The following is a 27196-nucleotide window of genomic DNA, read 5'->3' as shown; positions in this document are numbered from 1 at the left end:
AGATTTTAATCTTGTAACGATAATTATCAAGAAAATTATAAGGTAACTTTAAACATAGACTGGATAGAAAAATTCTAAATCACATTTTTAAGAAAAATTGATATTTCCCAGAGAAAGATCTTATTTTAGTCTTATTAAAAGTGTTAGTAAATTTCAGAGATTTTAGTGGATTACAGTACTAAGTAGTAGCTTTTGAAGTGCAAGAAAGTGCTAAAAGCATTTGACAATAACATTCGGCAAGTAACCATAGAAGCCTCTTTTGGTAATGAATTGATGAACTAAAAATGAGTGATATAACATGAACAGTTTAAATGTTTCTTAACGATTTGTATATTTCTACCAATTTGAAGCTTGTGAAATAAAGGCATATTTCCAATTGTCAATATCTAATTTTTAAAGTTATTTTACTTAAATTAATGAAACTATTTTTGAAACAATTGTCGTCAGAATAAAAGTTAGTAAATATATTTTTGAAATTTGCCATTAAATCAAAGGACACATACAAAGAATAACTTGGTCATAATTTATTTATGAATGAAAAATGCAAATAAAAACACTATTAAGATCTATGAACAATAAGTGCAAAATTTAAAAATCACAGGACGGATAAACACACTCGAACAAGCGAACACGATTATCACAATCAGATCTTTTAAGGCAATGCATGGATTTTTACAGATTAATATTTTTACAGAAAAAGTTTAATTACAAATTAAAAAAAAATATTTAAAGTTACCAAGTGTATATGGCACAGACATTTTTTTTTTTTAAAACAAAGAAATTAAGTAAATATACTGTCAGAATAAATTTAATTTTACATCAAATTAACACATTGATATCTTTATAAAAGAATATCAACATAATATGTGAAAATATTTCAATGTAGCGGAGTTGTATTTTCTTTATAAATATATTTAAAAACACAGGGTAACTATACTGTAAATTTTACTGTTTATACTAATTGCTGAAAAAAGCTAAATTAGACTTTAATGACTAAATTTTAAATTCTAATCTATAAAAAAAGGTGATTGTTTTCATTAAAGTAAAAAAATAATTGAATTTTGATTTATTGCGCATAATTATTTATTTTAATCATTATTGCATAATTTTATTTAGAAAATATTTAAAATCTAATAGAATAAAAACAAATATGAAAGCATTTAAGATAAATAACACAAACAATGTATTAAAAAGGAAAGCGTCATTGACTAAAATCTAACAAGGCAATAAAGAAAATTGTTTATCCTATGAAAACAGTGCAACGACAAACATATGTTAGCTTAAAAAACAATTATTAATTTAAAAAAAAAAAAAAAAAATTGTGGAAATTGTAAGGAAAAACGCCATTTTAAAAAGCGTACAATTTCTCCCGAATCTGTAGCTAAATCTAAAATTTTTTATATTAAAAAAAGGACAAAATTAAGGAGATATAAAATACAAAAACTTTTATATACGGAAAAACTATTTATGTTGCTACTATATTAAACAGCGACACAACTTTGGAAACAGATTTTCCTACATAATTCAATGTACATTTTTCTAATGAAATATTTACATTATAGAATATGTTATGTATAAACCTTAAAAAATGCATATTTAGAGCTTAATATTAATTTCAGAAGCAATATTAAATATTGTGTGTAAAATTCTAAAAAGAGACATTTTGAGTTTTTACTACTTAAGTTAGATTTGGTTAGATTTACACAAATTTGGGACCACACACATAACTATGCTAGTTATAATATAGATGGCAGCTTCAAGGATCTATAAAAATAACAAAACTATTCAATACAATCTCCATAGTTATCAATTAGGCAGCAAGGTGATGAACACATGAAACTTTAGATTAATGATTAAAAGCGACGAAATATACATTAAGTATCACATTAATGATCAGTCCAAATTTATACACTTATTAAAATATATTATGATTCATAAATGATGCGAGTGCTTTCATTATTATAATGAATGCACAGTAATTTTAAATGATCATAATCACAAACACATATAGATATTAAGTACAATATAAGCATATCACACAGAATTGATAACAAGGAACATAGAAAAATATTTTTTTGTTTGTAACTATTCCATTGATTGGAATACTTTAAATGCAACACAATAACAACATATTCAATCATAATAACATTAACCATATTTAACAAATTTCAAAGCATCAATATGAAAATTGAAACTGTTACTTATAAATTAAAAAATATTAAAAATAGGACAAAATAAAAGCAATCGAGAGCACAGGTATGCTAATCAATCTAATCAAAATACGAACTTTGTATTCCTTTTGTAATGTTTGGTATACATTTTTTTTCCTATCAGCTGATCATCACAATTAGAAAGACCAGCTTTTACACACAATTATTTTAATAAGCTGCACTCTTGATTTGTCATTTGTTATAAATAATGTATTTACAATAAAACATGACAAGAAGGGGGGTGACTTCAAATTTGGTATGATAATTCTGTACAGTATGAAACAAGAATATGAATAATATTATCGTGTTCCCATCTGGGTAGTATACAGAGAATAATAACGACCCTTGCGATTTAAAAGTTCTTGATGGGTTCCTTTCTCTACAACTTGTCCTTTATGAATGACCATAATCACATCAGCATTTTGAATGGTTGTCAGTCGATGGGCAATTACCAAGCATGTACGACCACTACTTGCTTTATCTAAAGCTTCTTGAACAACCTTGAAGATAATAAATATTATTAAAATTTCAATTGCATGAAATTACAATTTGTTTCCAGAGAATTGTAGAAACATTAAAGATAAAAGGAAAATGAAATGGATGTAAATTAAAAATATGTTAGTTAACTCAAAAAATTAGCTTTAATATTACTTATTTAAAAAAAAGCATTGATAAAATAAGCAATAAAAGCATTGATAAAAAAAGGAGTTACTATTCAAAGTGCAATAAATTCATAACATACCTACAGTTATCATTCAAAGAATTAACTTTACAATTTTCCTTTGTCTATGCTGACTATTATTTGATTATACTTAATTATAAAATATATTAACACCTAAAAATTGCCTCATTGCAAAAATAAAATAATATGTAAGAGTAGAGTATCGTAATAATATAATATGTAAGAGTGGAGTATCGTGACTGTTTCTAAAGTTCTAAAAACTTAGCTCTTAACCTATAAATAACCACTTGCATTGAACTTAACAGTTTTGAAATTTAGCAAATTTATATATAAATATCTTTTGATCCATTACTTCCTTATTGTGTAATAAAGGAGAAAATGTTTTCTTTTTGGTTGGGTGAAAGATTGCTTTTAAGGTAATGATTGTGTTATTCCTTGTTGAATAAATTCACTACTGCAGTCCCATAAATGTTTTATGTTGGTATTAATTCCTTATGTAAATATTAATTCCTTAATTATTAATCCTGATTAAAATTTTTGGATCTACAGTAAAAACAAATGGAAAGTTCAAATGATAGAGAGTTAGCAAATGTTCAAGTAGTTTCGTCTTAGCAATATAATTATTAAAATTTAAAAAATGACATTAGTAAAATAATATAAGCAAGTATATGGCATGCAATAATTTTTTTAAAAGCAAGACAAACTTCAGTCAGTATTGAAAAAAAACCCTTTGTGAACTGAAAAATATTAAAATAGATATTGTACTTAAGAACAATTAGAATACCTTTTCACTTTCAGCATCCAGTGCGGAAGTAGCTTCATCCAACAGTAAAATCTTTGGATTTCTTAATAAAGCACGAGCTATGGCAATCCTTTGTTTTTGGCCCCCGCTCAATTGAGCTCCTTTGTCTCCAACAGGAGTGTCATAACCCTAAAATTGGTATATAGGATTATGTGATGAATCATTATATACTAAGATATATTTCATTGCCATATTTGTAATAATAACTATCATTAATAAAGTGAATTTTTATTCAGTATGGATGTAAAAAAGAAGAAATTTTTTTTTGTAACTTTTAATCTAAAAATCTGATTTTCATATGATAGGATTCAATCTTAATGGTTAGAAGGGGTGACCTCAAATATTCTAATTAGTGTAGGCGATATTTTAAGTTACGAAAACATAGTTTCCTGAATAAATATTTTTTTCATTGATTATGATTTCTAACTTTCAAAACATAGGGGGTAGCCACAATCTGAGAAATGTGATCCAATAGTTTGGTTAGGAGAGTGGTCGAAAGTTTTGACCTATTAATATTAATTTTGCTCATTGCGTACTAACTGTCATAACTTGTGAACTTTTTAAGTGAATTGAAATTTTTTTCACACAATTATAACATTTGTTTATCGTTATTATAAAATTTCTCGTAAGATAATGCCACGTAAAAAATAATTTTTAATAATCATTTATTTAATTTAATAATAGTGAAAAAAATTTCGAATTGTAAGGTATGCAATTTTTATTAATTTAAAAAAATTAATTTTCCATTGCATAATATGAAATTTGAACAAAATCTGTCAAATAGTTCTCAGAAATAGACTTTTAAGAAAATCAGATTTTCAAAATCAATTTCTTAGGAATATTTGACTGGTTTTGATATGTAAAATAAATTTTATTTTAAATGATGTAAATTTTTTTTATATTTTACATTGTAACTTTTTTTTTGATTATTATTAAATAAAATAATAAAACAAAATAAATATTTACTAAAAGTTATATTTTGCATGAAATTATCTTCGGATAAACAAACTTTTTAATTGTGAGCAAAAATTTTCAATTTGCTTAAAAGCTCTTAAGATATGGAGATATACACAAAAAATAAAATTAATATTAAGAGATCCAAGCTTTGGACAGCCCACCTGACAAAACTATTGGCACCATATTTCTCAAATTGCAGCTACTTCCTATAGTTTGGGGATCAGAAATCAAATCCATAAAAAATAAGCTATGTTTATTTAGAGAAAGTATGTTTTTATGTCTGATTCATAACTTAATATATTGTCTGCACATATTAATTAGTATATTTGATGTATTAGTATATTTGTATATTTGATGATTAGTATATCGATGAACCATTAAGTTTGAGTCTTAAAACGTGAGTTTGAATCATTATATAAGGGGAAAAAGTAATGTCCTTAAAAAGAAAAAAGAAAGCTTATTAACCTCTTCCCATGTGAGTAGAAAACTGTCTTTTTTTGAACACTCAGTTTCTTTGTGATTATTAAATATTAATTCTTTAAAAAATACTATTTTCCAAACTTTTATTTTCACAAACTAAAATGTCATCATTATAAATTTTTATCAATGAAAAAATATCGTAAAAAGATTTTAATGTATGCTTCAATCAACTGATCTATTCAGACTGAACTATTTCATAAAATAATATTCACATAAAAAAACTTTTTTTTACAGAAAATGAAAAGTAAAAATTGCAGAATTAAAATAAAAATATTACATAATAAATTATTCTTATAATTTTTGAAAACGTGATAAAGAAGTTTTTATATAAATAAGATTTTAATTTTTATTTAGGATTTAATTCTGTATTAATAACAGAGTAAGTAGTAAAAAAGAAAATGAGCTTTTTAATTAGAAGAAATGAAAAAAAAAAAAAAAAAACGTGTTGCACAATTTTTTCCCTTGTTATTTGGATTTCTTTTTTAAAAGGCAGCGGTTACATTTGTGCAAAAAATCAGAACAAATTCATAGCATAGCTTAATACATAATTTTTAATGAAAATTTTATATTAAAGGAAATAAGAAAACTTCTACTAATAAACAAAATAATTAAGGCAAATTCTAATAAAAAAACAAGACAAATTCTTTCAAAAATAATAAACCTAATAATATTTTTATTAAATATATCTAATAAATAGGAAATCTGATCAAACAATTTACTTAAATTGTATTCCCATATTAATTTATACTGGAAAAAAAATTGAATAAAAAGTTACGAGATAAACCAGGTAAAAGATTTCAAAAATTCAATTACTTACCAAAGGTAATGAAGCTATAAAACTGTGTATGTTGGCTTGTTTTGCAGCTTCAATAATTTCATCCATAGTAACAGTTCTAGAATTATCTCCATATGCAATATTTTCTGCCAGGCTGTAGCTAAATAACACCGGTTCTTGTGAAACAAGACCAATATGGGATCTTAGATTCGATACATTCATGTCCTTTACACAAGTATCATCTAACATCTGGAAATACAGTGGAATGTAAGAAATGCTTGTGTATGACACATTACTATTATTGAAATTGCAAACTATAAAAATAATGGGAAAATTAAATTTGGTAAAAAGTTTAAAGGCATTTTTAATTGCATTAAAATTAAAAAAGAAAAGACTACTAAGCATAGACTGGTTGCAATTGACTTATTTTTGTTGACATGATGGAGTCTAAATTCACAAAATAATATACTTATGTAACGTTTGAATGACTCCTTAAATTGAATTAAGAGTTTAGAGGCACCATTAAAGAGTAAATGTTGACAAGAAAACTCTCAGTATACTATTCAAAATTTAACTAATAAAAATTACTGCTTAAGGAAAAAAAATTAGATTACAGGTCTTTTAGGAAACTTAAAACAATCTAATACCTAATCTAAAAATTTATTGGAGATAATACAAAATTAATAAAATAAGGTATTTTAAAAATATTCTTTTAGAAAATAAGTTAAGCACTTTTTAGATCTGAAGCTATTTTTATACAAATTTCTTTTTAATTTTGTACCTTGTTTCAGTTTAGTTTCTTAAAGTGAATCTATAAGCATTAAAATTTATCTATATGAATTTTTTTTAAAGTCAAATGGCTTAATAATCATACCTAGATAAATTTAGATTTGACAGCACATTTTCTGAAGAAATTTCTTTCATATGTTTTTCATACTTCACACCATAAAATAGACGGATACTAAAATTTTTATTTTTAAATACCGGCAGATATTTTTAACTCTAAAAGTGTTTTTTTTTTCTCTGTAGAAAGGAAACAAGGCTTTAAAAGTAATTTATTAAAATTATTAACTTGAAATCGTTAAATACAAAAACATATTTAAAGTTAAGAATTTTAAAAAAAAGAGAAAAATTATCTGTTTAAAAATTGCACTCATAAACAATGTTTTTTTTTTATAAAAGCATGCCTGCATAACAATAAGTGATAAAAATAAAACTTAAAATAACCATAAAACAATGTAATTTTCTCTCACACAAGAAAGAAATTGCAGAAAATATTTCGTGTTCTTTTAAAAAAGTGAAGCTAAAGTATAGTTCAAGGAAGTAAAAATTAAAGGAAAAGTTATTTAAATAAAACAAAAACATATAATTTACAGTGGCAGTAATGTTTATTTCATTTTCAAATAATAATTGAATTGAATAATTGAAGTTGAAAAATCAAGTTGTAACAAGTATAAGGTGTTCTATAATAATAATTATATCATGGCCATTTAATAATTTAATTAAAATGCAGTAGAACATTTTCTAGCTTATTGTTTTACAATAAATTATAATTAATTATTTTACAATCAATATCAATTCTTGATAAATTATTTTACCCCCTTAATGATTGGTTAATTTTCAAGAAAACGGTCATAAAAGTGCCTATTTTTCTTACTACACGTATTTGATTAAACTGACATCTAGTTTAAAATAAACTATCTACAATTACCTTAAAAATATTCTGGTACTGCCATCTGGTGTGTAAAATGAGAAATAAAATGTTTTCCGAGCAAAAGAAATGAATTAGTTTTATTCGTATTGGTGCGTTACTACTGAACACTCACGGGAGCGAGATGAAGGGGTTAAGAATACTTTTCAGTTAAATGGTGCCTTCTATTTACAAAACAAAGTAAAAACTGTTATATTTTATTTTATAACTGGAGTTGAACAACTGACCAGATTCTGAGTTTACGACCATCAATGCTCAACTCCGCAGCCTTGTAATTTTGAACCAAATCAAGAAGACAAGGAAACTCCTAAATCAAGCATTGGAATAAACTAGCCTTCATGGAGGACTTTTTGATGGAATTATCTTGCATTTGTATTACATAGAGAGGAAAACCACAAAACCTTCCAGGATTAGCCTGATGGAAAGGAGATTCTAACCCGTAATTTGTCTACTACTAAGGATATTTTAGGTTAGTGCAAGTTGGGAGCAGATTTTTTATAGACTTGCCACCACTGGGATTTGAACCTGAGTCACCTCAATGGGAGGTGAATGCCTTATCCCTTGAGACACTGCGACTTGTGAAAACTGTTAAACAAAAAACTTAATACAAATAAAAATGTAAAAATGTCTTACCACATGGCCACGATGAGCATCATAAAATCGTTCAATCAGCTGAATACAAGTACTTTTACCACAACCACTACTTCCAACTAAAGCAACTGTCTGTCCAGGTTGTACTTCCAAATTGAGACCTCTTAAAATCTTTACTCTATGACGACTGGGATAGTTGAAACGTACATTTCTGAAGCGAATATATCCCTTGACATCCTCCTGTAATATACAACAAAAAATTAACATCCTTTTTCAATTATATACAGTGAAACCTCGATTTTACGTCCCCCGAATTTACGTTTTTCCCGCATTTTACGTTTTTTTCATCAGGGCCCAGTTTTTCCGTATACCTCCAATGTTAATTTTACCCGGATTGTAAGTTTTTAATTTACGGAATTTCCCGCATTTTACGTTTTTTGTAGAAATAAAAAAAATAAAAAAACGTTTTAATAAGCAATATTTAAGGTTTTTTACAGAAAGCAACTTGTCCGGAAAGCTGTAGCTGAACTAGAGAACGGAAACCTAAATGACGCCTGCAAACTAAAGTTAAGTGTTCTGGAGGCTATGCATTTTTATTTCTGCTGCTTGGAGAAGCGTTACACAAAAGTGCATTTCCCACTGTTTTGAAGAAAGCGGAATCGTAGCTTCTAATGAACCGTTAACAGATGCAGGATTAGATAGACTAGACCCGGAGAATGACAATGAAACAGTTAGCTATGACTTCGACGAGTACATCCGAGAAAACTTAGCAACATGCGAAGCTGAGAGAACCACTGCTCCATCCGTGAACGATGTTATGGACTTTTCATCCGCCGATGAAGATGAACAAGAAGGAACAGAAGCACAGCCCGTTCCTTCTTTCAACACAGCATTGAGAAGTTTGCTAATAGTGAAAGACTATTTTCTATCATACAAAGACCAGGAAAAAAATTTGCAAAAGATTTCAGTCCTGGAAGATGAGGCATTTACTTTGAACTCAATGTCTAAAAAACAATCTACTATTACGCACTATTTTGCACCTAAATTACATGATTCTTAACAAAAATTGTAAAAATGATCTTGAACTGGTATGTTTTTTTCTTTTAATACTAATACTCTTTTCGTAAAATATAGATTTTAATAGTACCTTTTGAAAGAGTCATCTTTACTACCTTTCGTTTGTTTTATTTTCCCATTATTATTATATGATTTTTTGCTATCTAAGTATTTCCCGTATTTTACGTTTTCCCGGATTTTACGTTTTTTTTACCCAGTCCCCTGAGAAACGTAAAATCGGGGTTTCACTGTAATTATAATTTAAAATCAGTAACACCTATTCAGAGCAGAATTGTTTAAGTTAACAAAATTCCAAAAAGCTGTTCACTTTTAAACAAGCCATAGTTATTTGAATTAGTTCTAAAATATTAAAAAAATCCTGCCATACAAATGTCTTTATTTTATTTTTTTTGGATGTTTTATCAACAGTCAAATAATCTGACTCATTCAAATCTACGTTTTAATTGATATGGTTAAAAGACAAGGAAATGAATGGGCCAATGAATCACAGACAAGGAAGTTCATAACTTTAATATCACCACAAAAAAAAATCTTTGAAACTTTTATGAAGTACCCAAAATTTATTAGTAAACTTGTTTGTAGTATCACATTAAAAATCAAATACAGTCAGACCTCAATATAAGGTTATCCGCATGTAAGGTCACCCCACATATAAGGTCACTTTTCCAAAGTCCCCGCTCACTGAATAGGAATTCTTTGCTACAGATTATCGGATATATGGTCAAGTTTTAAAAATCGCTATCGCTTATAAGGTCATTTTTATCCAAGGCGAGGGGAGCTCTTTTCCAACGAAAGTCTATTTAACTTCTTTACAAGGTAATTACCCCTCTCAAGTTCTATGAAAATGTTGCAACCAACGAACAAGCTGCAATTTCTGAAATTGTTTCACAGTGAGGAAATGACAGTGATCCTGAGACTGTAGCTGTAATCTAAGCGTAAGCCTTCAATGCAATAAATGTCATACGAAATTTTTTAACAAACCATGAGGGAGCTGAGAAACATTTTGAGAAGTTACAAAATATAGAAAACATTAGAAAAATGAAACCAAATACGAGACAGATCTGCATAAATGATTTATTTTTAATAAAATAAGATGTAATGTATGTATGTACACTTTGAGGAAATTTGTAAACAGCTTTATTTTAAATTAAAATTTTTTTAAAAATCTAACTTTCTTTAATTCTTTACTAATTCTGTTAAAATTTATTGACTTAAATATTTAATTTATGGCCGATCGTTTTTGTTTGCATTACCATTTTTAAAAAATCATAATGTGTACTATTTACGTGCTTAGTTACGAACTGCTAATGAATTGGTTAAAAGGTCACCCCGCTTATAAGGTTACTTTCGCAATGTCCCTTAGAGTGACCTTACATCGAGGTCTGACTGTGCATAATTTAATAACCTGACATTGAAAAAAATCTAAACAGAACAATACAAATCCCACACTAATATATAATGTAATTATTTATTAACTTCTTTACAGTTACTAAAATGGAAGAATCAAAACTAAAAAAGACATTAAAATAAAAGCTAATAATTCCTCTTAAAAAGATATTGATAAATAAATAAATAAATCTATAAAAATACGAACAGAAGATCATTTTAAAGTGTATCAAGACTACACTATGACAAATTTTTTATTACTTTTCATTCAGTCAACTATTATTCCTTTTTTCAAATATAAGTAAAAAAAAAAAAAAAGCAAACACTGGTTTTAATATTGGATTGCCGAACAAGGCGTGGCACCATAAAAAAAGAAATACAAACCAGGAAACGGCCAGCAGTAGAAAATACATCAACAGTTGGTTTCAGATCTAAAAGTTTGAAAATTCGAACTGCAGCAAGTTTTGCCTTCTGATAATCAGGAGCAAAAGCAACTGCCTGACCAACCATTGATGTTCCTAAAATAACAGCTTCAATAACCCTAGATAGAAAAAAAAAGAGAAACATTTCAATAATCACATTAGTGTTTTGAATTCATTAGAAGAGATTTTCAGTCAATTATTGAAAACATTGGTCATTAATTGCAACTAGTAGATTAGTCAACAAGAGTAGAAAAAATTGTTTTTTAAATTTTCCAATTTTTCAGAAGTCGTTTAAGTTAACAAGCTATATTTTGATGTGCATTCGAAGTTAATTATTTATGAATATTTAGTTACAAACATAAAATATGATGCTTTTAAATATGTCATAAAAATTTATTTAAAAACTAAAATATTTCTCATTCTTTCAGGCAATGAAAAAACACATGAAATAAAATATAAATATATTTTGAAACTACAAAATTTGAAATTTCATTTGTTCGTCTAAAACTGGTTTAGGGATGTCGTTATAAAAGCATAAAAATAAAACCAACTAATATGGGAAAAAATCAATATTATATGAGTTGAGTAATAAAAAAGTTAAAAAAGAATCCATAAAACTGTATAAATTAGTAAAATAGAAATAAACAGGAGACAAAATTCTACTAATTAAAGCAGCCTTGTTAAAACACTAAACAAAAGATTATTATATTCAGTTAAAAACAAAAATGAACAAAACAAAATGATTACGAATTTAATATACTATTTACAATATAAACATCAAATACTACAAAATATAATATAAAACTTTACTAGCTAAAAAATAAAGGAATAAAATTTACTTAAAAAGGTCTGGATATGTAAGGGTTCCTTCTGCTATTAGTATACTTCCATAATACATAGATGTTGCATATGCAAAAGAAGGTATACTTTGAGCAAACCCAAATGTCACACCTCTAACTTGAGAGTTCTTTCTTGATTTCCTAAAAAAGAAAATAGTGGCCATCAAGTACCTTTGACACAATTCATAGCATATAGAAAGATATCCTAGTGTGTTATATACAGCAAAACAAACTGTTCAAATTGCGAACATTTAAATCATTTTAAGGATGAAACAACTGCAGCCATGTTACTAAGTAGTGAATATATTGAAATAGAAAGAAATAATGAATAAATTTAAAAGCAGCATAAAACAATGTAGAAAATGCAAATATTTTTTAGCAATTAAATTAATATCATGCTAGAAAATTTCCATTTCTTTCCAAAACAATTTCAAAAACAAGATGCTCAATAATCCAGGTTATCGATGCCTATAGTAAATTTAATGCAATTCAGATAAATTGCAGTTCTATGACAAAATTAAATTTGAAATTATCGAATGGAACTTAATTATGATCAAAATTATTGAATGGAACTTAATTACCATCAAATAAATTAATTATATTTTTAAAGTCATTAAGACATAAAAACTCATTCAGTAATATTTAAGACTGATGTTTAAAGATTCTATTGAGCAATTGAACTTAAATATTATAAAATTAAAAGAAAAATAATAAATCTTTTAGAAAAATTGGTGCTTACAAAAAACAGTAATAAAAAAAAATACAGCATTTTTCATTATTATATATTATCAAATTTATGGTTTATGTCTGGAAATAAAATGTAATAGAAATGAACTTACTTGTGAGGCTCATATAATGCATTTCTAAATTTCATATAAAATGAGTCTTCTTGATGAAGTGAAGCAACAGTTCTAATACTTTCGATTGCTTCAATAGCAACCTATAAATGCAAGTGTCATCAGTTATTTGAAGGGGGAAAAAAACACACACACACACACACTTTTAAACTAAATCTGATTTAAACAATATCTAACTCATGACATGAAGTATTCATCTCATCTAACAGGGTGCATAGCCAGATCTTTCAACAAAAAATAAGCACCTTTTAAGCACTAAAAAATATTTTTAAGCACTATATACACTAACAAAATGCAAAATAATTTTCAAAGACTTTAGATGATCATGAGAAAATAACTAGTTTCTGACAAAGAACTCTTTTCTTGATCATACTAGCCATTATAAAATGATCGAGAGATTTTTCGTTTCTATATCAAAGGGTGGAAAATGAAGTCTGAAATTGAGAATATCTTGCAAAATGCTGGTAGACGCACATACGGACTCACAAGTATTTAATCAAATGTGAAAAATGATATGTGCTTTCATACGCTATGGACCGATGGTAAGCCGAAATGAATTGTGAAAACGTTGAATAGAATAATGTGAAAAGCACGCTTTTGCATAACATGTGGCAACACACGCTTTTGCATGTCTCATTTTTGAAAAGGGAACATTAAGCACTTTTTAAAAACACCCAATGAAAAAAGCACCTTTAAAGGCTTTTAAATAAAGAAAATCGAAAATAAGCACCTTTAAGCACTTTTTAAAAACGCTACGCACCATGTCTAAGGACATGCTGGTACCTGTCTTTTTTACATTTTAATTATATCCATTGCAATAAGTTAAAAAAAAAAATCAGCACAATGGTCTATTTTTAGTAATACTATTAAAAGCCAACACTTAAAGGCGATGATGGTATCACACAAATAAATTTCTCTGATTGCTGCTATTACCAATTTTGTAAAATAGAAATTTAGCACATCATTACATCAAATATTTATAGATATATACATATTTATATGAGCTTTTGCATGTACATAACCATATACAGTCAAACAACGCTATAGATAACCTTCAAGGGACCGAAATTTCGGTTCACTATAATCGGGAGTTCACCATATCCATTCCGCAAACAATTTTAACTAATGGTTCCGAACTCCTTTTTATTACACATTATTTAAATAAATGACAATAAAAAGAAATACAAAAATGACTGAAAAATAATACGTAGTAACAAAAAATGTGTTAACTTGCTTTTGTTATTCTTCGTCTTGTGTACAAAAAAAGAAGGAAAAAAAAATTAGTAATCTTTAGCTGATGCAAGGAAAATTTTGTCCATACATCTGCCTGGGTAGGCCTTTGGGTATGGAAAAGTGTGATAAAAGAACCAAACAAGAAAAAATGCTTATTGCTACTTTCCACTGTATTGATGGTTTTAAAAAAGTATTTATTTTGAAATAAGTATTTACTTTGTATAAGTATTTATTTTGGAGTAGATATTTCAAAATTATTTTTTAAAAAAATCCGTCGAAGACAGAAAAAAGTTCATAATATCCAACTTCCTCACTTTTTTAGTTCACTATATCCACAAAAAATTACATTATACGTGTATAGAAAGGCACGGGAGCGAACTTTTCGTTCACTATATCCGGGAGTTCACTATAGCGGGGTTTAACTGTATTAACCAAGAGAGCATCTTGCATTTCGTATTTTCAAAAGAATGATATGGATTCTCCAAAATAGGCCCCAAAATATTAGTTATGTGTAAATGTGTGTTAACAATATTTTTGTACATTCACAACATAGTGATTTCCCATTATAACAATAATTTTTGTTTAGATCTTACGAATCTTTAGATTGAGTATCAACTCAAGATATAGACTTTTCAAATTTTTTGATTGCAATTTATTATGGACGACTACTTTTTTATACCATTCTATCAAAAGATATTGTTTTCAAATCTAAAAAAAAATAAATAAAGCATTACCTTAGATGCAAACTCGGTTCCTGATTTTTCATTTAACATTTGTCCACTTATCACCCGACTTTCAAAGTATGTAGCAACCAACACTAATGGAATGAAGCATAGAACCACAATTCCAATTTTATAGTTATACCAAAGACCGATTACAATAGCTGCTATCAGAGTTGACAATGCTTGAAGAGCGGTAGAAATACGAGATCCTGTTGCCTATTTGAAATAAAAACAAAACTTAAATCTTTTAAAATTAACATAAATTCACCATTTTTTATAAAAAAAAAAAATCATTTATTTAAGTTATTAGAAAAGCTTTTATGTCTGAAAGACAATCACATATGAAAGGTTTGGCAATTTGAAGTTTAAAGGAAACTTTGGCGTTATTGATAATATTTTAAAAGATAAGAAAAAATAACTAAGCATTTAGTTTTTAACACACAAAACAGGGCTTCACTAGATAGAATTTTACACCTTTTGAAGAGAATGAAGTTAGTTAGGCTTATTAAAGCTTAGAGAAATCTAGACTGAATGAAAAAAAAAAAAAACAATAGCAGGAATAAAAAGATGGAGAAATAAAAACAAGTAATTATTTTAAAACTTTTATTTAATTAATAAGAGAAAAGTTTTTAGGGTATTTTTATTTTTAAACATAATTAACATAATTTCAAACATAGCATAAAAGTTGCATAATATAAAAAGATATTTAAATCAGATTAAGACTTCTGATATTTACAACCTTTTTTTACTAAAGTTGTAATAATTTTTAAATACATAAATATAAAACACTGTTTTTTCAATTGTAAGACATTTATTTACTTTATTAATTTTATATATTAAAACAGAGTAACTCTAAGACGTGCTCTCCTAATAACATGTAATGAATATCACCAGTAATTTGAAAAATTAGAGTTATTAACAAATTATAAAAAATAAAAAAAATATTTTCACATTGCACAGAATATTTAAATAAATGTAGTTAAAACTTACTCCCTGAACACTAGAAGCATCTGATGTTAGTCTTGTACAAAGTGATCCGACTGAGTTAGCAGGTTGATCAAACCAGGACATATCCTATATTAACAACAACAATAAAAGTTGAAATAACATAGATGCTGAGTACTTACAAAACTGTCAAAGTACTTGGGGTTTGCAAAGATTAATAATCAAAACTAGTAAGAATTGTCCAATTTATGCTGTCACATAATTAATGCCACAAATAATTAATTATATAAAATGGTATCATTGATATACTTCATACTTAACAACTGAATAGTGCAGAAAAAGTAAAAAAAAGTGCTTTACAACAAAGCATATGTAACAGCAGAACTATATTTACATACACATAAAAAATGACAACCATATAAATGGATTCATAATTATGTAAAGGATAAAGAACATTTTAAATAAAATTACTAAATGTTGCAAAAAATTATCCTATTTATTTATAAATGTATATTTTTCCATTTTTAATGAATTAAACAGACATCCTACTAGTACAGGGATGGCGAACCAATGGCACACGTGCCATTTATGGCACGTGACCCAATATTCTGGACATGCCAGCGATCACAAAGTTCACTATAAAGCATATTAACAATTAAATTGAAATTCACAAAAAACAAACAAAAAGAAAACAATTATTAGCAAAAAAATTTACAATTAATTCCAAAAAACAATTAATAACCATAAAAATCAAGCTAACAATAAATAACCAGCAAAAAAATTAACAATCCTGCTTAAACTAACAATCTAATATAAGTTATTTGTCATCTAATCTGCAACAACAGAAGTCACACTGATGTTACTCTAAGTTGAATTACACGTATAACTGAGACATTGCAAAATGTATTTTTTTTCATAGTAAATAAAGAGTTTTGAGTTGATAGTATTTAGTATTATTATTTTCCCAATAATTACGAAGTCAAAATTATTTGATGGCACGTCTATGACCTCATTAAACAATTTTTTTGAAAAAATGGCACGTTGGTGCATAAAGGTTCGCCACCCATGTACTAGTACCTCTAAATGTGGGCAGATTTGTGAAAAAGTTATGAAATATCGTACTGGTGCCTTTAAGAGTGGGAAGATAGGAGAGAAAGTTTCTTGTGATATTTTTATGATAAGGAATGATATAGAGTTTTCTTATCTAACTGCATAAGAAAAATTGATTTCTCTATGCAGAAAAGTAAACACATCTATAAGCAATTTTATACAGGACAGGTTGAGCAATTAAGTGTGGAAAAAATTTTATTATATTAAATAGTTATAATAAATTCATGTAAATATTAAAAAAATTAATGTGCAGAGATTAACGTACTTGGCTAATAATAGTTGTAAACACCATGACTCTTAATCTCCCAGTCAATTTTTCACCAGCAATTGAAAACATGAAAGTCTAGGAAAAATAAATGCAAAAAATTTAATACTTATAAACTAAATCTGAAGACTTAGTGAAGAATTCACACTAGTTCTTTTTAGAAGTTGAAAGATACAAGTTAAATATTATTAAGTTTCAGCAATAAACATATTTAAAATGCTTTCCTTTTTCCTTATACAATACTATTTAAGATTTATTAGATTTATTTATATTTTTCAATTCTCACCTGAAGAAAACTAGCAATGCCAGAACAAATGGCCATGGCAACAAACAGCAAAGAATAATACGAAATGTCGGTTAAGATTTGATCATTTTGCTCAGCTAAAACCTATGTAAAAAAAAACAACAAATTAACATCTTAAAAAATAATATCATCACTTGCAATCATCTTCAGATTTAGTTTTGTAACTATACAATTCTCCAAAGCAAATTAATTCTATTTATTAAGTAAATTTAAGTTAAATAAATACTTTTTTTAGATGAAGTAGAAAAAAAAATTGAAGTGCTGTTAATCAAAACAGAATTTGAATTATGGAGGCAAACATTAGCATAAAGTTGATAAAAATTATTTCCACACAAAACATTTCTGCATAAACTGATGTGTGAGTTTTCCAACTTAGCTATCAGTTAACAGAAGTAGGATAACATAGAAGTATAATAGAAATTAGAGTTATCACAATTTAAATTAGCATAATTTTAAGATGTATATATACAACTTAATTCTATATGGATATAAAATATTAACAAAATTATGCTTGGATTTCACTGTTAAATAAAAAATATTGGCACCAAATTATAAATTTTTGAAATTTATACTTTATTAATTTTTTATTTATACTTTTTGAAATTTATACTAGTTTTTGGTTAAATTTTCATTTTAAAAATAATCAAAACTTGGTGGAAGAGGGAAAGATAAAATAAAGTTCTTTTCTCTTGTAACTTTTTGTTTCTTGTTTCTATCAAATCATTTTTATTTTTTAATAATTGCTTTTAGAGTGATTAAGGGAGAAAAAATCATTGCATGAACCATTGAAAAATTTAAGAACTCTTAGTAGTTAAGGGGGAAAACGTATTTAAAACAGACTATAACGAAAAGTTTCAAAAACTTTACGATCATAGGGTTGAGTAATAAAAGTTAATCTTGACTAAGAAATCATAATATTTACAGATAAAGCATAATTGTTGGTACATTTGCAAAATAAATCATTATTAGAGTTCATTTTTAGAAAGAGAAAATTTATTTATTGTTATTTGATGATGATAACATTTAGAAAAGAAAAAGGAAAAATTTCATAAAAGAAAGAGTTTATCATATAGAGGTGGGAGAGGGCCTACAGTTGAACAAAAGGCAATGACGAAATACACAAATAGGCATAGTTTACAAGTACAATATGACATATTAAATTTATTCTTATTTTGCGACTTTAACACTTACTCCAAGAATATCTCCAAACAAAATGCCATAGATAGGAGTAAATAGACCCATAATTAGAGCAGCAATAGCACCAACTAGAATATATGGCCATTCAGGAGAGCACATTTTCAATAAACGAGTTTTAGAAGGCTCAAGTTCTTCATTTTCTTTATTCTCTGGCTAAAATTAAATGCACAAAAAATTATTTTTTCAAAACCTTTCAGTCTAGGGTAATTAAAAAAAAAACTTATCATTAATTATTAATATAGTAACACAGATTATGTTGAAGTTATTTGAAATTATTTCCAACAGAAATACACATAACAGCATATATATTTCAACTTTAATTTCTAAATATCTTACTCCATCTCAATTTTTTATTCTGCACAACCGAAAATCTGTATTTAAAGAAAAACTATGCAAAAGTATTAAGTAATTAAGCCAGAAATGGTGATCATGACAAATTTGAAACACTAAATAGTTTCCTAATAGCTAGAAAAAGATAGAATTATTAAAATTTGGGCAATGAGAGTGGGAAAAAAAATTTAATGTCTGAAAGAGCCTATCAATTCAAATCATGAAAAATTTATTAAAAAAAATGTGAAATTATTTAGTTCAGAAAAAAAAATTTATTTTCATACTTATTTAAAGGTTTTATTTTTAATACAAGGTATACATTGACTGTCCTGTATACTATCAAGCTTTATAAACAAACCATTATTAAAGAGAATATAATAACGATAAAGTAAAACAAAATATTGGACAAATATTAAGAAAAAACAGCCATATAATACAGCATCTTTTTTTTCTCTCTCAAAGTTTAGAACGTTTGAAATTCCACCAAAAGTTGAAAGGATCTCTTGCCTAATAAATTTTATAGAAAAAAAACTATGATGGCATTAAGATAACATTGTTTGGAAATCAATTTTTTGATATTAGCTCAGATGTAATTCTTAAAGAACATGTTTAATTCACAAACATGTTGAATTTACAAACATATATTTTTAAGAGGATGCAGTTGTTTATGCTTGCCTAGAAAGATGCATCTGAAGAGATCAAATCATAAAAATCAAATTAGTTCTTAAAGATTTTAAACAAATTCACTGCAGATTTCCAACTGGTAACATCGTGCTCTGGCATGAGATCGGCAGAGAATGTATTGCAATTATTTCCTTTCATAAACGTTTTGTGATTTAAAGACAGTAAAAACATGTGTTGAGACATCTGCAAGGGCAGATTTTATATAATGAATAATGATTAAATAGATAACTACATACTTTAAAAGCAAAGCTGCTCATTCGGCTGATTCGACTGGCAGCAGAAAAGGTACGTTTGATAGGGCTATGCATATCTTCAGATTCATAAGAACCAGAACTAAGAATACTGGCTTGACGTTCTAGTGATGGAGGCATTTCGTCTAGAAAATCATCATCTGATTCTTCATCATCATCCTCATCAGCTTCTTTAGTCTGCAAATTACTCATATTTACTGGAGAATTAAATAAGAAAAGGTTTAACAATCTTTCTCTAATATTATCAACTAGTGTAGTATAAATGTACTTACACATTGACAGCTGAAAAATGTAAACAATTACGAGTTCAGTATGGTTTGCATGACTTAAATTTAAAACAAAATTTATACAAAGTAGTTTAACACAATTTTTTCAGACATAGCATGTTTTAAAATGAATTTTAATTTAATATTAATCAAATGGAGGTTTTACGAATATGAGAATTATTACACTTATTAATCGTTCACTGTGCAAAACAGACTCATCATTTAAGTATTATTTCATGAAAATAATATTGCCAAGATTATGTTACATTCTACTGTTCAAAATTACACATAAACTAGAAAATATATAAGATGTTCATACAATCTAGTTGTTTTATAAATAACTCCTACAACTATCTACTTTATAGTTCAATATAGTTATAGTTAGAGAAGTGAACTAATACAAAAAGCTATTGTATACCTGTTTGATTTGACATTATTAGTGCTTTTTCACATTGTTCTTAAACTATGGATATACAGCTGAAAGTTAACCCAACCCACCTTGATTGAAGATATTTAAAATGGGTATAAAATGACAAGAAATTTTTTTTACTAAAATTAACCAGATGGGTATTTATATACTTAGTGACAAAGAAGAAAAATAAAATTAAAAAGCTAGTGGTCACATCTTTATTACTCCTATTGATATTTGATTATATTTATTTTACAATTTTAGTTTACTTTTGAATCTGATTATATTATTTTATAATGTATATTTTTTCCCTATTGATTACAGATTGTATTTAATTATATTTTCCTACTAACACAAACTTTTATTTTTCTTATTGATAGTGATATATTTTTACAAATTATTAGAAATTTTAGCACTGTATTTTTTATCTTAAAAAAAATTTAATGTCAGAAACAAATTGAGTCAAATTAAAAGCTAATTACTAAACTAAAAGTTGTACAACATGATAATAATAATACCCTTTATTGTATCATACACTTATTTTGATTTGCTGTATTAATATTTTGAAACAATTATTTACCTGGGCTGTTACTAATTGATAATATATTCCTTTCTTTGCCATTAATTCATCATGCGTTCCCATTTCATTAACTATTCCATTAGATAATGCAACTATCTTATCAGCAGTTCGAATAGTGGAAAGTCTGTGAGCAACAATTATAGTTGTCCGTCCTTGACTAGCCTGTTAAAATATCAAACATAAGCATATAGCATTAACATGAAAACATATAGACGAATGCAACAAATATTCGGACATAATAAAAGGAAGACCTCAAACGTAAAAGTAAGACAAACTAGTACGCTAATATTGGTTTTATTAAAACCCTTTAAATGCTACTAATACAAATATGTAAGCAAGAAATACAGAAGAACTGAATAAAAGAAAAATAACAATGACTAAATTATTTTAAAATCAGGAATTATAATTATTTACATTTAGTTATATGTTTCCAAAATCCAAAAACTAAATTTGGAAAACCTATTGCTTCTAAGTAACAAAATAAATGGAAAAATGAAATTTAAAACTTGGAGACCTTAAAGATTGATACATTAGAATTTTCATTCCTCCTTAAAAGGAAGCAACAATAAATATTAAAAAGAAACACTACAGATTTGTTGAAGGTTTACATTCTGGTTAAATAAAAATTTCAATCTAAGTAGATCTTTTAACTTAGAGATATATTTGGTAAACCTAAACATTAGAAAAAATACTCTTATGTTTGCTAAAATTGCAATACTACAAAGAAATTGTCAGAAATTAATTAAATTTATTCCACATATTGCTGATAATGGTAAAAATAAGCATGTGCTATAGTGGTACACACACTCGTAATTCTAATCATTTGCATGTTTGATCTAACTTTGCATTTCATGTAAGTTTGTTCAATTAGAATTTTTTCATGGTGCTGCAATTTAAGAAAAAAATATGACTAATTTTAAAATAATTAGTAAATTCAAGAACAGAGTGGATAAATTTTTAATGTTTTAAAGAATTTGAGTAATTTAGCTTTACAATTAAGATGCTGCTCGCTTTTGTTACTTCAAACAAACTCTGAAATCTAGTATATTTGAGAATGTATATTACTCAAAATTTTGAACAGTAAATGAATTTGACTATAACTCTTGTAACAAAGTAATATTTTAAAGATTCTTGTGTATTTGTATCTATTAATTGAGAATTTTTAATATTCTTAAATAGATTTTTTTCAATTAAATTTAAATAAAGACACATTCATTCAGGGTTATATTCTCAAAAAAAAAAAATAAATAAATAAATAAATTGGTTTTAACCAGCCAACCCTGAATATTACATAAGTAATTCCAAATTTAATAAAAGGTTAATATAAACACGTTGAATATATGATAAATCAAAACACAATAAATATACGATAAATTAAAACATGGTAATAAAAGGGTGAAAAACATGTGTAATAAATACTTTATCTAGAGCAGCTTGCACAACAGCTTCACTTTCAGTATCTAAAGCAGAAGTGGCTTCATCTAACAACAATATTCTAGGATTTTTTATGAGAGCTCTTGCAATAGCAATTCTCTGTTTTTGTCCACCACTCAACTGTGTTCCACGCTCACCAACAAGAGTTTCATATTTCTAAAATAAAATAGCAATATTATTTGACAGGATAGTAAAATATTACCAAATAATAAACTGGAGCCTTAATATAAAATAAACTGCTGAAAAAGGTTTAATAATAAAATAAAAACCAAGCAAAACATTATAGTTTATGAAAGTGCTAAACAAATTTTAAACAAAACTGCAGTCTTGGGACAAATAGAAACTTTTTTTGTTTACTCACTAAGGGCAAAGCATCTATGAAATTGTGGACATTAGCAAGCTTAGCTGCATTTTCAATTTCTTCTTGAGAAGCACCAGGTTTTCCAAGTCGTATATTCTCGGCAATGGAAGTTGAAAATAAAACAGGTTCTTGACCAACAAGACCAATATGATCTCTAAGCCAGCCAACATTCAGTTCTTGTACATCATTTTCATCAATAAATACCTAAAAAATATTCATATTTTATAATTAAAATTTGTTTTAGGTAAGTACAATTTTATAAGAAAAAAAATGATAAAAGATAAATAAAATAAAAAAACTTAGCAAATATATTTTCCTCCAAGAAAAGAAGGCTATACTTTTGGTATAAATATTTAAAAACCTTCATTGTTTCAATTTTTGCTCACTAGGTAAGATCAAGACACTGTCTATATTTTTATTGCATTTTATTTAAATTTGATTATATGAATAATATTGATGAATTTTATAAATTAATTTAGTGATCTTTCAGAAAATGTTTTCATCTTGCTTTTGATTTTTAAAAATGACTTCCTTGAAGAAGTAAACTACTTTTGCATAATTCATACACATAGATAAAATTGGGAATATTAACTGGGATATTACATATTTTTATCAAATATTACTGATATATATATTATAATGTTATTAGTGTATAATATTTTAGCACTGTATGTATTTAAAAGAAATTGGAATATTTTTAAAGCACTGCAGTGATTACAGTGAGTGAAGAAATAACAAATTTTCTGATAATATTTTTTTTGATAACTACTAGATTTTTTTTAAATATAATTACAAATACTAAAGTTTTGAATTATTTTACCCTTACTAAAACATTCTTTTCTTCAATTTTTAATCTTAAAATCTAATCCCCCCTCGCTTAATTACAAAAAATTTTAAAGACTGAGAAATTTGACACATTAAACACAAAGCTTCTTGGAAAAAACCTAATTTATCTTTTTCTTATTTGACAAGTATAATATAAATTTTTTGTATGTTAGGCAGAATACCTCAACAAATAGCGCTGCAAGCTAGGGTTGTATGATTTAAATTACTTGACTTTTTCAAAAAAAAAATCATTGCATTAAATTAAAATATTTTTCATTAAGAATAATTAACAAATACATTCTCTAAGTTGGGATTTCTCTTAAAGTCTGATCTCACAGATAGTGAAGGTTTTATCTAGAAAAATTAAAAGAAAGTAATGCATGTGAATTATGTTTAATGTTTAAAATAAACTAATAAAAAAATTAATAAAAATAACACTAAATTTGAATTTCAAGTGATGCGTATATAATAATAAGATTAATATATATAAAGAGATGAAACTATAATTTTCCATTAGCTGTACATAGAATAATTTGTTATTTAATAAACGCTTTTCAATAATACCAATTTAGTTTTATGTTTATTTAAATACAAATACTTTGATAACTTATTATTAAAGAGTTTGCTCAAACGAATAATGAAGACTTGTTCCTCCAAGAGTAATTTAGAATAATTTATTTTTATGACCTCTGATAAAATTTAATTTATTCTTTATTTAATATCTGAGTGATAAATTGGGTTTTTGTCTTTAATTTATGAAAGTTTTAAGCTTCAAAGAGCATCAATGTCGATTGTGATTACATTTTTTTTATGATAAGTTTGTAATAATTACTTTAATCATTGTAGTAAGAAATATTAAGTACTTTAATTATATTGTTTTAAAAGAATATTAAGCATTTATATACTTAATATTCCTTTCTATAATCAGAGCTGTAGTTGCTATTTGTCAAAAAAATAAAAATCTGATATTTAATTTTTTATTTGAATTATAATTTATGCACTCCCTGCTGCTGAAGCTCAAGATAAAATTGAACTAAAATGTCTTACTTAACACAACATAGAGAAAACAATGTTTTAGGAAGGAAAACCATTAGCTTAAAAATGTAGAAAGCAGGACTAAGGCTCAAATATACAATATATATTAAAAAAAAAAAAAAAAAACGCTTTTCCCTATTCTACCTTAAGTATTTATTTTGAGTACTCAAGATAAATTATTAACCTAAGTAATCATAAATTATTACACTATTATAGTAAGAAGTTGAATTATATACTATTAAGACATATTTTTATGTGAGGGACTTGATGGATAATGTTTGTATCATACATTACAGATTTAGGTGGTAGAAATTCATGGAAAACTTTAATATTTCTAACAAGTGAAATAATCAATAAAACTAGGAGAATGTAAATTTAAATAAAAAATATGCTTAACTGTTCCTCTATCAGCATCATAAAACCGCTGAACTAATTGCACGATGGTACTCTTTCCACATCCACTTGGTCCAACCAGAGCTACTGTTTCTCCAGATTTTATTTTCAGACTAAGACCTTTCAAAATCTAAAAAATCGAATACAAATTCTAATTCGATGTACGATTTAAAATACGTTGTGCATATTTTTAGAAGATATTTATAGCATTCTTACTGTGACATCTGGACGAGCAGGATAATTGAAATGAACATCTTTTAGAGTAATATTGCCTACAAGAGACTGAGGAAATTTTCCACTCTTCGAGCTGCTATCAATAGGTGGTTTCTATAAAAAATTAAAATTCAATATTGTTACAGTGAAATATGGCTCAGAAATTTTATTAGAAGATAGAAATACTACTAGTTCTAAAGTGAAAAAAAAATCTTTGCATAAGGAACTAAGGTCAAATTTTCCCACTCTAGTTCAAAGGCCCACCTCAACATGGTGAAAGGGTACTTCTAAGTGGAATAGGTGATGTAAGTCTGCAGATTCTTCTCCTGGTAAAGTCACCTAAGGTGGAAAGACTATTCTATTATGCCCAGCTAAGGTTCAAAGACAATAGGAACTGAGTCAGCCTTCTACTTCGTAGTGCTCTGGTCTTTGCTGATAACAGAAGCTGTACTTTCTTCTTCATCTATGATTTCATAATCTTTATAAGCCCACATTGATGGTTATTGACTTTCTAAGTATGTTCGACATTATGAACTTAGTCTAGCTCAGCTAAACATGGAGTTTAGCAACAATAGGCCAAGTTTTATTCATGTTTAAAATGCTCAGTTTATAAAAGTTTAGTTCTGTAGTTGCTTATATAAACATGACAAAAATTACTTCTGGAGATGTTTAAAATTAACAACATATTTATAAGTCTCTCTAGAAATTCCTGGCATAAGAGTATTTCTAATTTAAAATGCTTAAATTATTTTTATTTAGAAAGTTCAGAATAGCTTGAAGTTTTTTACTAAACACATTAAAGTAGATTTTCTGATTGACACTAAATTACGGTGTAATACATATTCAACAAATCTCTACAACTGCAGGATACATTTAACAAGGAATATCTTTGAGTAATAATTATAACAGAAAACAAAATTTAAACAGATCATAAAGATCTTTTGTACAGCTTTGAAAGTTACTCAAAGAATAAACATTTAAAATTAAACACTCAACGGATAAATCTTTAAAAACAAAATATACTAACTCTTTCAATGATAGAAAAGACCTTTCCTGCAGCACCCTTAGCAATGGCAAATGCTTCAAAATATGGTGCAGTTTGGCCAACTCCCATTGCTCCCAATATCACATTAAAGAAAACCTAAATGGATCAAAATATATAAGATCTAAACTTTGATACAAAAAAAAAATTAAATAAATAAAAAATCACTATTACACTTACAATAAAAATTTTAAAAGCATAAGCTTTCTGAGAAATATAATTTTCTTAAAGCATAAGCTGTCTATTTTACAATGAAGAACAGAACCAATGGAATAAAAGGTAATGATAAAAAAATTTAAAGAGCTAAAATTTATACACTAAGTTTTTGAATAATTTTCAAATGTTAGATACGATTTTAATAGAAACAGTTAAGATTCCTATGTAATTGATTAAAGCTATTAATGATTATAAAATACTCTTGTTAATCTATTTTACATATCATAAGAATATAAAATTTTTAATTCTAAATGCTGAACATAAAACTTATTTGTAAGGTAAAATTAGATAAATAAATTAGATAAATTAAAACATTTAACAGTAGTACACACAGACCGTTTCAATTTTGTATGTGTTATGTTGAATGTTAAGCTTTCCAAACTTCATAGACAAATAAAGAAAAAAAAAATCACTCATCCTTTTTCATAAATGTAAATATAACTAAGAACATAGGATTAAAAAATCAGACTAATCTGAAAGAAACTTGCTTGATTTGTGCTTAAGTTCTCAAACATAGAAAAGTACAAACTATTAGTTATAGTAAAATGTTACAGATATTAGTTTCTCAGTTATTAGTTCCACATTTCGCAAA

The 27196-nt window shown here is 26.5% G+C and overlaps 1 protein-coding gene across 11 annotated transcripts in view; it reads right to left on the bottom strand.

The window, feature by feature from the left end:
- Window positions 1-509: 509 nt before the first annotated feature.
- The window catches only part of LOC107454807 (ATP-dependent translocase ABCB1), a 108800-nt gene continuing 82113 nt past the window's right edge, over window positions 510-27196 (bottom strand). For 7 of the 11 annotated variants that reach the window (XM_071177585.2, XM_071177586.2, XM_043042541.3 and 4 more), the window contains 19 exons: window positions 26374-26487; window positions 25350-25460; window positions 25138-25263; window positions 22881-23084; window positions 22505-22675; window positions 21086-21247; window positions 19816-20112; window positions 18560-18718; window positions 17351-17452; window positions 17065-17142; window positions 15735-15818; window positions 14757-14960; window positions 12772-12872; window positions 11933-12073; window positions 11056-11212; window positions 8251-8448; window positions 5949-6155; window positions 3677-3823; window positions 510-2710 (listed from right to left, as the gene is read on the bottom strand). In XM_071177585.2, the coding sequence (XP_071033686.2) occupies window positions 2510-2710; window positions 3677-3823; window positions 5949-6155; window positions 8251-8448; window positions 11056-11212; window positions 11933-12073; window positions 12772-12872; window positions 14757-14960; window positions 15735-15818; window positions 17065-17142; window positions 17351-17452; window positions 18560-18718; window positions 19816-20112; window positions 21086-21247; window positions 22505-22675; window positions 22881-23084; window positions 25138-25263; window positions 25350-25460; window positions 26374-26487 (2964 nt within the window). In that variant the 3' untranslated portion in view covers window positions 510-2509. The remainder of the gene's footprint in view (window positions 2711-3676; window positions 3824-5948; window positions 6156-8250; window positions 8449-11055; window positions 11213-11932; window positions 12074-12771; window positions 12873-14756; window positions 14961-15734; window positions 15819-17064; window positions 17143-17350; window positions 17453-18559; window positions 18719-19815; window positions 20113-21085; window positions 21248-22504; window positions 22676-22880; window positions 23085-25137; window positions 25264-25349; window positions 25461-26373; window positions 26488-27196) is intronic. The other 4 variants (XM_043042547.3, XM_071177588.2, XM_071177587.2 and 1 more) reach the window with 1 other exon arrangement.

The sequence above is a fragment of the Parasteatoda tepidariorum genome, chromosome 2, assembly GCF_982258835.1.
Source record: "Parasteatoda tepidariorum strain Cologne lab strain chromosome 2, Ptep-v5.0, whole genome shotgun sequence".
NCBI lineage: Eukaryota > Metazoa > Arthropoda > Arachnida > Araneae > Theridiidae > Parasteatoda > Parasteatoda tepidariorum.
Note: the sequence above shows the minus strand (reverse complement) of the source record. Positions and strands in the feature narration are given on the sequence as shown.